The sequence below is a fragment of the Colossoma macropomum genome, unplaced genomic scaffold (genome assembly GCF_904425465.1).
Source record: "Colossoma macropomum unplaced genomic scaffold, Colossoma_macropomum, whole genome shotgun sequence".
Taxonomy (NCBI): Eukaryota; Metazoa; Chordata; class Actinopteri; order Characiformes; family Serrasalmidae; genus Colossoma; species Colossoma macropomum.
In genome coordinates, this window is record NW_023494802.1 from 20115270 (window position 1) to 20127588 (window position 12319).

Sequence of the window (12319 nt, forward strand, 5' to 3'; positions counted from 1 at the left end):
TAAAGTACGGGATGGGACATACAGATGAAGAAGCTCTGCCAAGTATTGAGGAGCCACACCATGCAAAGCTTTATGTTATAAGGAGAACCACATTAGTGATTAAACGTTCTGTTTGAAGATAAATATTAATGCAATTGTATGTGTGTATTTTTTTGCCTTCTTTGAGACTTACTACATGAATTTTTGCCAGATTTTAACCCCGATTTCCCCCTACCGACAAATCTTTACAATTTTCCAGGTCTGGAGCTCAATTTCTGGTGGTGTTTGAGGGCAAAATGAGTGACCAAAGGCCTTCCAATATTTTCAAACATGCTTTTTACAACTTAAAACATTCATGAGCACTGTAGTGTGAGATGGTCAGAATGAATGATTCATGCAACAGGCAATGGGAAGAGATAAGACATGTATGCAAGCCATGTGTGCAGCAGACTGCAGAGACAGAGGAGCTGCTTGTTAAACACAGGCAAATGTTTATCATGTATATAATGTATGAATCCAGACATCGAGTCACTCCCTTAACAATTTTAAGTCAGCTGCCAGTTTGTAGTGAAATATTCTCCCGTTCTCACTGTGATGTCTGCATTTCTCACCCAGTGTTTTTGCCAGAACAGGTCCAGTGTTCAGACAAAGCACACTGCCTTGCTGAAATGTCTTACCGCAGCACGTATTTATAAGTAGTGCCCTAAATAAAACTGTTGGTACACTGTTAGAAATAAAGGTTCTGTTCAGGTACATTTTTTGTTCCAGGTACAAACAGTGTAAATGTTCCCTCAAAGGTACAACAGTGGTTTTAAGGTCTGATTGTGAACCTTAAATAAGTTTCTCCAGGTGAAAAGTTCGTATTTGTACATTTTCATAACCGAATGTTTTAGACAGAACAGTAAAATAAAAGCCTGGAGACGAGACGGGGTGTGTGGAGTCAGTACAGCTTAGAACATATCATTTCAGTGGATTATGGTTCAGTTATGTTCCCCGACTGAAGGTACTGAGATGGAGCCTTGAGGGTCCCACTCCAGTGACAAGAGGGGGACTGCCCCAGAGACAGTTTAATATATTTTTTTCTGAGAATGTATGATATTTTGTTGTATTATTGTCAGAAAATACTACCAGCATTAGAATATTTGTAGGTAGGTAGAATATTTTGATAGCCTAAATTACCTTATTAGGGGGTAAGCAGTCATTTTAAGCTGAGTCTGTACTAAACTGACATAAAAAATACAAAAAACCTTTGACATATGAAGTTACTATGCTCTACTAATGATATGCGCAGGCTTGGTAGGGCCGATCGATGGGTAGGACAAAATATTAGAACACCGGTCTAGTTTTGCTTTGTTTGTGTTAATGGAGGGGTGCTGGGATTTTGAGTTCTTAAGGCCGTTACACACTGAACCCGATGCAAATATATAGAGCCCCTAAGGGGTCGTTGGTTAAAAAAGAAATGTGACATTGCATCCCCCTGAATAATTTTGCATTCCTTTGCAAATGTTTTGCATTCCCCTGCAAAGGATTTAGACTTGCAAAGGAACGCAAGATGTTTGCGAGGGAATGCAATGTCACTGCTATATTTTTTCACAATGGCACGTGTAAATGACACAAAAACGTGAAATATTTTGATGTGATACCACAGTGTGTTTTTGAATTTCTTTTTGAAGGTTAAAGTAGAATATTTATCAAATGGTCCTTTGGAATGAACTGCATAATCTGTGAGCGTATAGGAGGCTTTCTACTTTGGAAAAGCGAAAGAAAGAAGAAAGAGGAGTTTCTCAGCCTCATTCAGGAACTAAGACTGTATGAACTCCTTTACACACAGCTCATATCTCCAACTCAGTTTGAGCTACTTTTGGAAATGCAGCTCCTCATGAGACAAAAGCACAAAACAAACGGACTGAATGTCTTCAGGTGCAAATAAGACATCCTTTGCTCCCCACAGAATAAGCAAACTGTGGCACTGGACTACTTTCCATTTTGGAAAAGTGATAGCAGCGTGAAGAGCTTCATCGCTTCGTTCAAAAGCAGAAACTTTGAGTGCTTCCACATATTAAATTATGTTTGTAGCCCAGTCTGAGCTGCTTTTAGAGACTCGTTTGTGAAAAAGTTCTAGCTGCTGGAACACTAGACACTCAAAAATGAATGAAAAATGTACCTTTATTTCTAACAGTGTAGACGCTCATTGGACACTGCCGATCCATAATCTTCTTTGTCATCATGCCAACAGCAGAGATGACCCTGATTGGTCATTGAGTTCATGCCACCAGCGAAAGTTTGCAAAATGTTTTTTATTTTTTCCCAATTTTCTCCCCAATTTAGACGTATCCAGTTCCACCCACTAGTTAGGACTCCCCACTCACATGATACCACCAGTGCTAGGAGGGCAAAAGCTAGAACAGAGTTCTGAAGTGAGCCACTGCATTGTTTCAAACGGCTAGATGGCTGAACATGCTCAGAGGAAAGCGCCAACCACCAGTTCTGTTAGACTGGCTAGCATCGCACTGGGGAATGGGGGAACACAGGGCCATCCTGCTCATCGAGAGAGTCTAAATAAATCACAGTAATAACATGCGCTTGGTGTGTAAAAGCCTTTATTTGTAGCAGAAACTCGTTATGTGTGTTATACTCTCTCCTTGCTTTATTGTCTTGTGTCGCGCCCTCATGACAAATAGACAAGAAATTCTCTGCAAGAATTTTGTTTGTGATGCTCTCCACATTAAAATCTGCTAGAATTTTGAAAGTTGTGTTGTGAACACCCAGCTTAATCCGTTATGAGTGATATTTGTGCAATTAATTTTCTCATAAAAAATGAACCTTAATACATAATAAAACAAACACAAGGCCTACTAAATGTATTTTTTTGGTCCGGCCCAGTTAATACTGCACTGAGTGTAATGCAGCCAGCTACCTAAAAGGAGTTTGACACACCTGCTTTAACTGAATGGTGAAACCAGCACATCAATCAGTGAAGTGTTGGGGTTACTCACACTGGTTTTGGGTTGCCTTTGGCTTCACAGGTCAGAGCGATACTTTCATCAAATGGCAGGGCAACGAGGGCTTTTGGAGGGTGGACTGTGATTGTTGGCAGCTGCTCCACTGCAGAACAAGAACACACAGTGTCACTGATGTGAAGCATCACTTTATGAAGCACCAAAATCTACTTAAATGCAGAGTGAGGAATGAGGAATGGCTTTTTACAAAGTTGGAGTGACAGTTTACCCTCACTCTGAGATCGCTCTGACACCACTCTGTCCCACTGGACCACTTCATACATCTTTACGTATAAATGTCACACACACACTCAAAGAGGTCCAGCTCGATGTTTAGGTCTCAAATGCAGAATCAACTTTATACTGATAAAGATCGGCCGACTATAGTAGATCATCCACTTACATCCTTGGAAAACACATCCTTTACCAAGTTTTGACTGACTGATCTCTGAATACTCTTTCAACAAGCTTGTAATCATCAGATTCATCTGCTCTGGGGGTGCAAAGCACAACTGACATTACAAAACATTCTTCTGCACGTTGCTTGTAATCTCCACATTACTACAAATCTCCAAACTTTACAAGTGCAGCTTTAAATCATTTGAAAACACCACTTACCTATTGTGTGAACACCATATGAACATTTCTTATAGATTTTTTGTACTACACTGTATTACATCTCTTTACATCTCATTACATTACCATACATTCTGTTTCTAGTTTTTGAACGGACAGAGAAAGAATGCTGTTGGTCTTTTTTTGATTTTTTTGATTTAAATGACTAAATGACTTTGATTTGAGTTGGGTGAGACTCTATTTGGCACAGGAGATGTCATATCGGCCAAAGTACCATTCAGAGCTATATGTATACGTCAGATACTTGAGTTCCTCTCCCTCACATACAGTGGCTGCTGTCCTGCTGAGTCCCAGACAAAACTCCCAGCAAGTTATTTAATAAAAACTTTTAAACTTTCCTAAATTTTTAAATCCAAGAGTGCTTGTTTTGAAGGCTTATTACTTTATTTACAAGGGTTCGATAACTAGCAGTCCACCTTCACTGTAGGAATAAAATGATACGTTAGCTTACTGTAATGTTAGCTAGCCCAAACATCAAGGCTCACAGAACTTGGCATGGGCTTGTTGCTCAATAAGGCACATAAGATGTTTCTCCACTGTGTCCGCAAATATGACCGTGCTAACTCACAATGGCGCTTGCCTGGCCTCAGTTTCAGAAGCATGGTCCAGCAGTTAGCTAGCTAGCTGTAGGTTATGGAGCATTCAAAAATTGGACACAATATGTTCGTGATCTACCTAGATGAAAGCCTGAGTTCTCAAACATTATCTGCAAAATGTAATTAGATCTCTGAAATGCCTATTTGACAGCTTGTTCTTCATTTTGGACTGTTTACTCACAATTCACAAACCGGCCGATAAGAGCAGAGTGGTCTATCTAAAAGCATCTTCCTTTGCTAAGGAGAATTAGCCCGTGAGAGATAATACAGGAAGATTCACTCGAAAGAGGCCCCGAATATCCTGTAATAACCCTCGCTGGGATGAAGCAATCTGAACCAAACAACATGCAATGTGCTCCTAGGCGCTGGACAGCCATCGCAACGGTTAATCTCCGTTTTCAACTTCCGGGTGCAGCCCCCCCGTACCCCTTCATGTGTCTGGCAGAAAACGAAGATCACTTTCAGCATCGCATGTAATGCAATCGAACACACATACGTCAAGGTATGTAGCATATTTTTTTGGTTCAGATTGCTTCACTTTACAGGAGTTACAGCAGAATATTCGGGGCCTCTTTCGAGTGAATCTCTCTGTAGTTTAACATTAATGGAGCAAAGACAAGAACAGCAACCACTGAACAATGTTAGTGTCAGATTACTTACCCTCAGGAGGAATATGAACAGCAAAGGCAGTAGATAAGAACGCCGACAGGAGCCCAACAGCAAGGCCCCCGAGCCCCCTCATCCCATCAACCTGATGAAGACCCCGGCTTCCACCGACTTCTAAGCTAAGACACGTCACTGAGTCTTAGAAGCAAGAGGTCTAAAAAGAGAAATATGAACACAGACAAAAAATTTAGCAATCTTTCTGCACAGGTATGGGATTCAGTTCCTCTAGGGCTTCAAAGCGTTCGAGCGAGATCTGCCTTCACTGCTATCTCAGATTTAGAGTAAGCTCTAGCCTAACAAGGCTAAATCATTCTAAAACCTTTTCGCCTCAGGCTGGAAAGGAAAAAATGAGCATAGAATACTGTTCCTAGAATGTGACAGGCTGTATTCTCTGACTAGTGGCCACAGTTGAAGAATGTGCCCATAAAAACAACACGCAATATGCATGAATTCCTTTTTCCAGCGCTTTTCCTTCCATACGAAGTCGTGCAGTTAAGACGCTTAACCGCAAAACTGCCTAATATGTTGTGAGTCACTTGATTCACACATAACTGAACAGAGTTGTTTCTAGCTTGCTTGGTGTGGACCTATCAAACCTTTTCATTAGTATGCACATTTTGACAGGTGTGTCAAACTCCACCTGCACTAACCAAGCGAACCTTTTGCAGGTCTTGGTCCCTTTTCAAAGGGTTCAGTTTGATGCAGGTGGGAACACACCAAAAAAGGGTATTCAACATCGGAGCATCCTAGCAGCACATTAGCGCCGTACTGACCACATAACTGTTTTAACATCTGATTGTTCATTCAAAACATCATTCTTCACCTGAACTTAACTGAATCATGGAAAGGATGTCCAGACAGTTAAATGGCTGGCTGGTGCATTTCCTACTCAACCCACTAAACCTGTTGAACGTCCTAGAGTTAATTTAAAGTACCGCTAAAGTCAAGAAAATGAACTAACACAGAAGAAATCTTGGTAACACTTTCTATGAATGTCACATTTGTAAGCATCTATAAACACATTTATAACATGTTATAATGTATTCATAAGGCGTTATAAACATGGTTATAAATATTTATAAAAAAGAATTACACTGAATTACACTTTATAGCCATGTTTATTATACATTATGAATTATTTATATTATGCATTATAAGTAGTGTTAATAACATGTTATAATGTCAGTGCCAAAGAAGTCAGTCCCAGCTTGGAGAGCGTAAAGTAAAGACAAATACCAAGCTAACAGTGGTGTACATTACCTTTCCCACATTGGGTAAAACACTGATGGCAGCACTAGTAGCACTAATTCATAATGCATAATAAAAATGGCTATAACATATAATGCATTTTTATAAATATTTATAGCTATGTTTATAATGTCTTATGGATGCGTTATAACATGTTATGAATGTGTTTATAGATGCTTACAAAGGTGACATTCATAGAAAGTGTTACCGAAATCTTCTTACATATTGTGGTGATTTCATCTTCTCGCTAAGCTAACGTTACGCTCTGGTCCTAACAAGGGTATGAATTTAAAGTGGCTTAAGCTAACAGCTCCACACAGAAACAGAAACAGCCCTCAGATTAAACTCTTTTTTATCTGCATCAGTGAAGCTACATTAAACCTGTGCTGTGGTGTGAAGCTGTAGTATGCTAAGCTACTGCAGTAGCATGCTACATGCTACTAGAACAGCTCTACAAACCACATTTGACAGTTTATAAGACAGCTGTGGAAGATGTGTAATGAATGTAGATGTGGAACAATTTAACATTGTCATAATCAAAATAATCCAGCAATGGACTCACTGGCAGGGCCTCCCGGGCCTCGACTAGCATCTAGCAGCGCACCACAATAAACCACGAAGAGTTAAACTTTTAAAAACCTCATTTTTGAGTGCAGGGGGTCTTTAACTTATGTTAGTCCAACTTATCTTACTAGAGTGGTTTAAAATTGGTCAGGACAGTGCCCAGTCTGTTTGGAACCAAACTCAACAGTAGAGAATATGGTAAAGCACTTTAGAAGCCAACAGTAACATAACTAGGTCATTAACACAAATATAAGGTGCAAGCAAGGTAAAAATACAGGGGGTCCTGGGGAAATTCCTGATCAATCAATGAACGCCTGTTTGTATACTTTGGTACACTGCAATTACAATTACAATGTGAAACCAAACAATCCAAATATACCAAAAACTCTGCAAATAAACCAGGTATAGGGTCTGTTTCCTTGCTCTCTTGTTGGTTTCATGACTTTAAGTGGCCTAATGGACCAAAACCCAGCTGAAGAAAACATGCCAAAGGCCTATTCCACACGCCAAAGGCTCATTCCACACTTAATCACTCAAACTCACTCAAACATGGAACGCATGGGTGAAATTCCTCAGATACCTGCCAGTGCAAATTAACAACAACTACTTTAGTGACACTGAATGGCCAAGTAATAGCCAGAGGTAATGGATAATGCTCCCCATAGATTGATTTCTTGGCAAGAGATTCTAATTTGGATGTTTAGATGGTGTAGACAGTGACCAGCTCAGTGCTGAGTAGAAGACTGAAACAGGAGAAATGAAAACAGCAGCTCTTCTACATGCACCTACGCATGCATATAGAAATACCATACATGTTTAATACCCATATATGTAACGTCACTGTCCAAGGAAAAACATGTATGTGGGTCATTCTACAGAAACGTCCACTTTTCTATCTGTCCATAGGAGTCACTGGTGTTACTGATCCTCATTGGTGTTCCACATAATAAAGGGAACACCAGAGACATTTTTAATGAAAAATGCATTTTACTAAATGTCTGCTACAGAGCATCAAACCACATGTCAATCATGGAATATCCACTAAAATATGTCATTTAATCCATTTGTATTCTATTTTTTCACAATGACCTCAGAATAAAGTCGGTCACACCAGTGACTTCAGCTAAAAGCTTCATATGAAATCATGAGCTAAATGAGAAAATCTCTGATAACTGAAAGACACAGTGGACTCACCATGTGCTTTTCTTCATAGATCCTCAGAAAACAGGTAAAAGGAAGTCGAGTGATGTCATCAGTGTGACTTTTATTTCAAAATAAGAGATTTTTTGTTATGCAGTAACACCAGTGACACGACTCCTGGGGACCACAACTTTCATTATATATTTTATAATATTTATTTGGCATTTGTTTTCTTTGTCATTTAAATCATATATTTCATAGTCATGTATAGATTATTGCAGTTAAAATAGCAGAAAAACATGTTTTTTTCTTCAAAATATGGCCTCAGCCTTCACACATGACTGTGAGGATGAGCTCTTCTGTGGTGCTTGGAATTCTATATGATTGATTTAAAAACCAATATTGCTAATTGATGAATCAAGAAGGTGTAATTGTTAAAATAACTTATTGTTTTATTTAAAAATATAAATATTTTTTTTGTTAAGTGTAATAGATCTGTAAATGCTAGGGACACAAAAATGGACAATTCTGTAGAATGACCCATCTCCATTTTTGTCGATTTTTATTTTTTTTTACACCATTTGAACCTGGCAGCCTTTATATACCCTTTATATCATGTGAAAATTTCATGGTGATTGGACCAATAGAAATGCTCCAAAATCACTTCAAATTAAATCTTTTTTACGTTAAATTACATTAAAAGTTACTAAGGTACTATACTATAAGGTAAAGTTAAAGGTACTATTTTGGAGATACTTATTTTTCTTTGGACAGCAACGATATATGGATGTATATGGATCCATACGTACTTAAGGAAAAAAAACAGGATCACATAACACATGTTAACATTAACAGTGGCAATTTGGCTGTAGCACAGCAGTACAACGTCAATGTTTCACATCCATAGTGAGGAAAAAAAGAAGAAAAGACATTTTATCTGATTTATCTATGTATTTATTTGTTTGTTTGTTTGCTTGTTTTTTTATTGAAAACTTTTTGAAAAATCTAGCTTCTCTTTACATGTTACACTGTAAAACATGTAACAGGGCAGAAACTGATCTGACATGTTTTTGAGGCTTGATGTACAGTCATATGCAAAAGTTTGTGCGCCCCTGGCTAACAGGCATCTTGTTCACTGTCTGAAAATAAGTGCATATTCTCTATAGGGAGAACACTTCTGCACATTTTAATGCACACTTACTGTGTGTTTACTCAATCTAACATATAGGTGGAAAAGTTGTGCAAAGGTTATGGCACATTTTACACTTCATGCTTTATTGTGCACTAATATTTGCAGGAAAAAAAATCCATATTTTAAGTTTGTTCCCTGTAGAGCAGGAGATTTAAAAAATCTCAGCAAATCCGTGAGCAGAACTGCAACAGCAAAATAGGCACTGAATACTTATTCAAAAATCATTCTAAACAAAAATAAATTGTTTTAGGTAGTTTTTTAAACTGCCTATTTGCTTTAAATAGACACCAGGCATCTTTTCTTTTTGTGTAACTGCCCATAGATTGTTTTTGGGGGTCAGAATGCACACTTTGTTGCAGTGCATGCTGGGGCATTATCTCAGGGTGAAATGGGCTAATAAGAACCGAAAATAAAAATAATTTCGCGGGCCGAATGACTGTGTCACGGGCCTGATCTGGCCCACGGGCCTTGTGTTTGACACATATGCTGTAGAAGAAGTGTTCACTTATACTCTCTTAGAAAATCAACAAAACATGTAATTTAACCAGAAATGTTTCTAACTTTTGCATAAAACCGTAATAAATAGTATTAATTCATCCAAACTAACATTTTTGAGTTGGATCAAAAGCAGTTAAGTTCACAAATGGACACAAAGAAAAGTTCCACAGTTACTTGGAGTAAAATCTCATGACATTCACACACATTAAAGTGAAGAACGTTTTTCTTTCCTCTATGAACATTTCATTTCACGTTTCTCAACATTAAGAGTCTGACTAATAAACAATATGATATGCAAGGCCCTACTTTAAGTTTAGGGCTTTGAGCAGATTTAAGCAGAACTTCCAGAGCCTAACAGTAAATCGGAACAAGCAGATGAACCCTGGATGGCCTCTACCTAGAACTTGTATAGACAACTTCCTGCTGGATATGCCAGCAATAATCACATCAGAACTGCTGACATGGTGAAATGAATGAGTTTCTCTCCCAAAAACGTCTCTGTGAACAGCTTCACTGAGCCCCCTCTAAAGAGGAAATACTGCAGCACAGTCAAATAGGAACTCGAAGCTAAAGGTGTGAGGGTATTTTTAGTTGTAAGTTATGTAATTTGGTGCATGTTTTCAGATCTGACTTTCAACAGAAATGGAACTGGTTATAAATAACACACATTTCCCCTTTTCAGTATTACTGAGTACAACTCCATTTCCAAAAAGGTTGGGACACTTTACACAATGTAAATAAAATTAGAATGCAATGATATGCAAATCATCTAAAACATATTTTTAAAGGAAAATAGTAATTGGACGACATATCAAATGTTGAAACTGAGAAATTTATTGTTTTTTGAAAAATATATGCCCATTTTGAATTTGTTGCCAACAACACTTTCCAAAAAAGTTGGGATGGGGGCCTGTTGACCACTGTTTCATCACCTCTTCTTTTAACAGCACTCTGTAAGCGTTTGGGAACTGAGGAGACACTGCTGTAGTTTAGAAAGTGAAATGTTTTCCCATTCTTGCTTAAGAATTTCAGCTGCTCATCAGTTCAGAGTCTCCTTTGTCATATTTTTCATTTCATAATGTGTCAAATGTTTGCAATAAAAGGTTTGGACTGCAGGCAGGTCAGTTTAGCACCCGGACTCTTTTAATACGGAGCAATGCTGCTATATTACATGCAGAATGAGGTTTGACATCGTCTGAAATAATCAAGGCCTTCCCTGAAAAAGACGTCGTCTCGATGCAGCATATGTTGCCAAAACATGTATATATCGTTCAGCATTAATGGTGCCTTCACAGATGAGCACGTCACCCATGCCATGTGCACTAATGCCCCCCTATACCATCCTGAATACTGGCTTTTGAACTGTGCACTGATAACAAGCCTGATGGTCTTTAGCCCGGAGGACACAGTGTCCATGATTTCCAAAAACAATTTCAAATGTTGATTCATCAGACCACAGGACACTTTTCCACTTCGCCCCCATTTTAAATAAGCTCGGGCCCAGAGAAGGTGGCAGCATTTCTGGATCCTGTTTATATATGGTTTCTTCTTTGTGTTTTAGAGTTTTAACTTACATTTGTGAATGCAGCAACAAACTGTGTTCACAGACAGTGGTTCCTCATCTTTACTTCTGAAAGTCTCAGCCTCTCTGAGATGCTCTTTTTATCATGTTAGTGACCTGCGGCCAGTCAACCACCAGGTGTTTTTAGCATTACACAAGTTTACCAGCTTTTTGTTGACCCCGTCCCAACTTTTTTGAAATGTGTTGTTGGCATCAAATTCAAAATGAGCTTATATTTTTCAAAAAAAAATAAAGTTTCTCAATTTCAACATTTGATATGTTGTCTTTGTTCATACTGTCAATGAAATACAGGGTTTAAATGATTTGCACCTTTAGTTTAAATACATTTGGATAACACAGCCAATGAGGAAGAGTGAATTTAGTAGACAGACCAAAAAGCTTGAGCTACAGATGTTTGTGTTGGAGGGAAGAATCCAGATTAACTCTGTGATCCACGTGATCAGCTTATCTGTATTATGATGACAACAGGGTATCAACGTTCGACCAGTCTGTACACAAACCACCACTGAACTTCTGAAGGAATGAAAAGAGTTCTTATTCAAAGAGTCATTATTACTTATGTCAGTATTATGAAGCTGCGAGGACTGACATTGAAGGAACAGTCTTAGTGAAACCCAGTAGTTACAGAGGATACACACTTCCTTACAGATAAAGGTGCCAACAGGGGTTATTTGGAGTGAAGCCAGAGAAGAACCACTTTTAGTTTCCTAAAGAACATTTCAGTGTAAATGAGATGGGTGAGTGTGAAGAACCATTTTAGATTACCAATTTACAAAAAAGGTCCTAGAACATATATATCCAAAACAAAAACTAACAAATATTGGTTATATTGGTATTATAGAACCATTTTTATCCTTAAAATGTAGAGTAATTTTGAAACTCTAAACTGGTGCTGCGATACACCTCTTTATTTTGACACAAGGGATCTTTGAAAGAGGCAAATGAGAGATTATCTCCAATGTATACCCTGGAATATGCACACAGAGAAGATATTCAAATCCACTGTCCAAGAACAGATCCTCTGATAACAGTCTACCTTATTATATAAGCCAGAGTGTATGATAACCATCTACACTCCTGAACCTGCCAGAAAGGGTTCTCGAGAGTGATGCCACTGAAGAACCACTTTTAGTCTCCTTAGGAACTTTTCAACAGATGGTTCTTCCAAGTGCCACATGTGTGAGTGCGAAGAACCATTTTAAAGTTTGAACAACTTCCA

The 12319-nt window shown here is 38.4% G+C and overlaps 1 protein-coding gene across 5 annotated transcripts in view; it reads right to left on the minus strand.

Moving 5' to 3' along the window:
- Window positions 1-12319, minus strand: part of chl1a (cell adhesion molecule L1-like a) — a 131701-nt gene that overhangs the window by 74630 nt on the left and 44752 nt on the right. For all 5 annotated transcript variants that reach the window (XM_036591289.1, XM_036591288.1, XM_036591287.1 and 2 more), the window contains exons 2-3: window positions 4871-5030; window positions 2976-3084 (exon numbers count right to left, since the gene is read on the minus strand). In XM_036591289.1, coding sequence (XP_036447182.1) covers window positions 2976-3084; window positions 4871-4952 — 191 coding nt within the window. In that variant the 5' untranslated portion in view covers window positions 4953-5030. The remainder of the gene's footprint in view (window positions 1-2975; window positions 3085-4870; window positions 5031-12319) is intronic.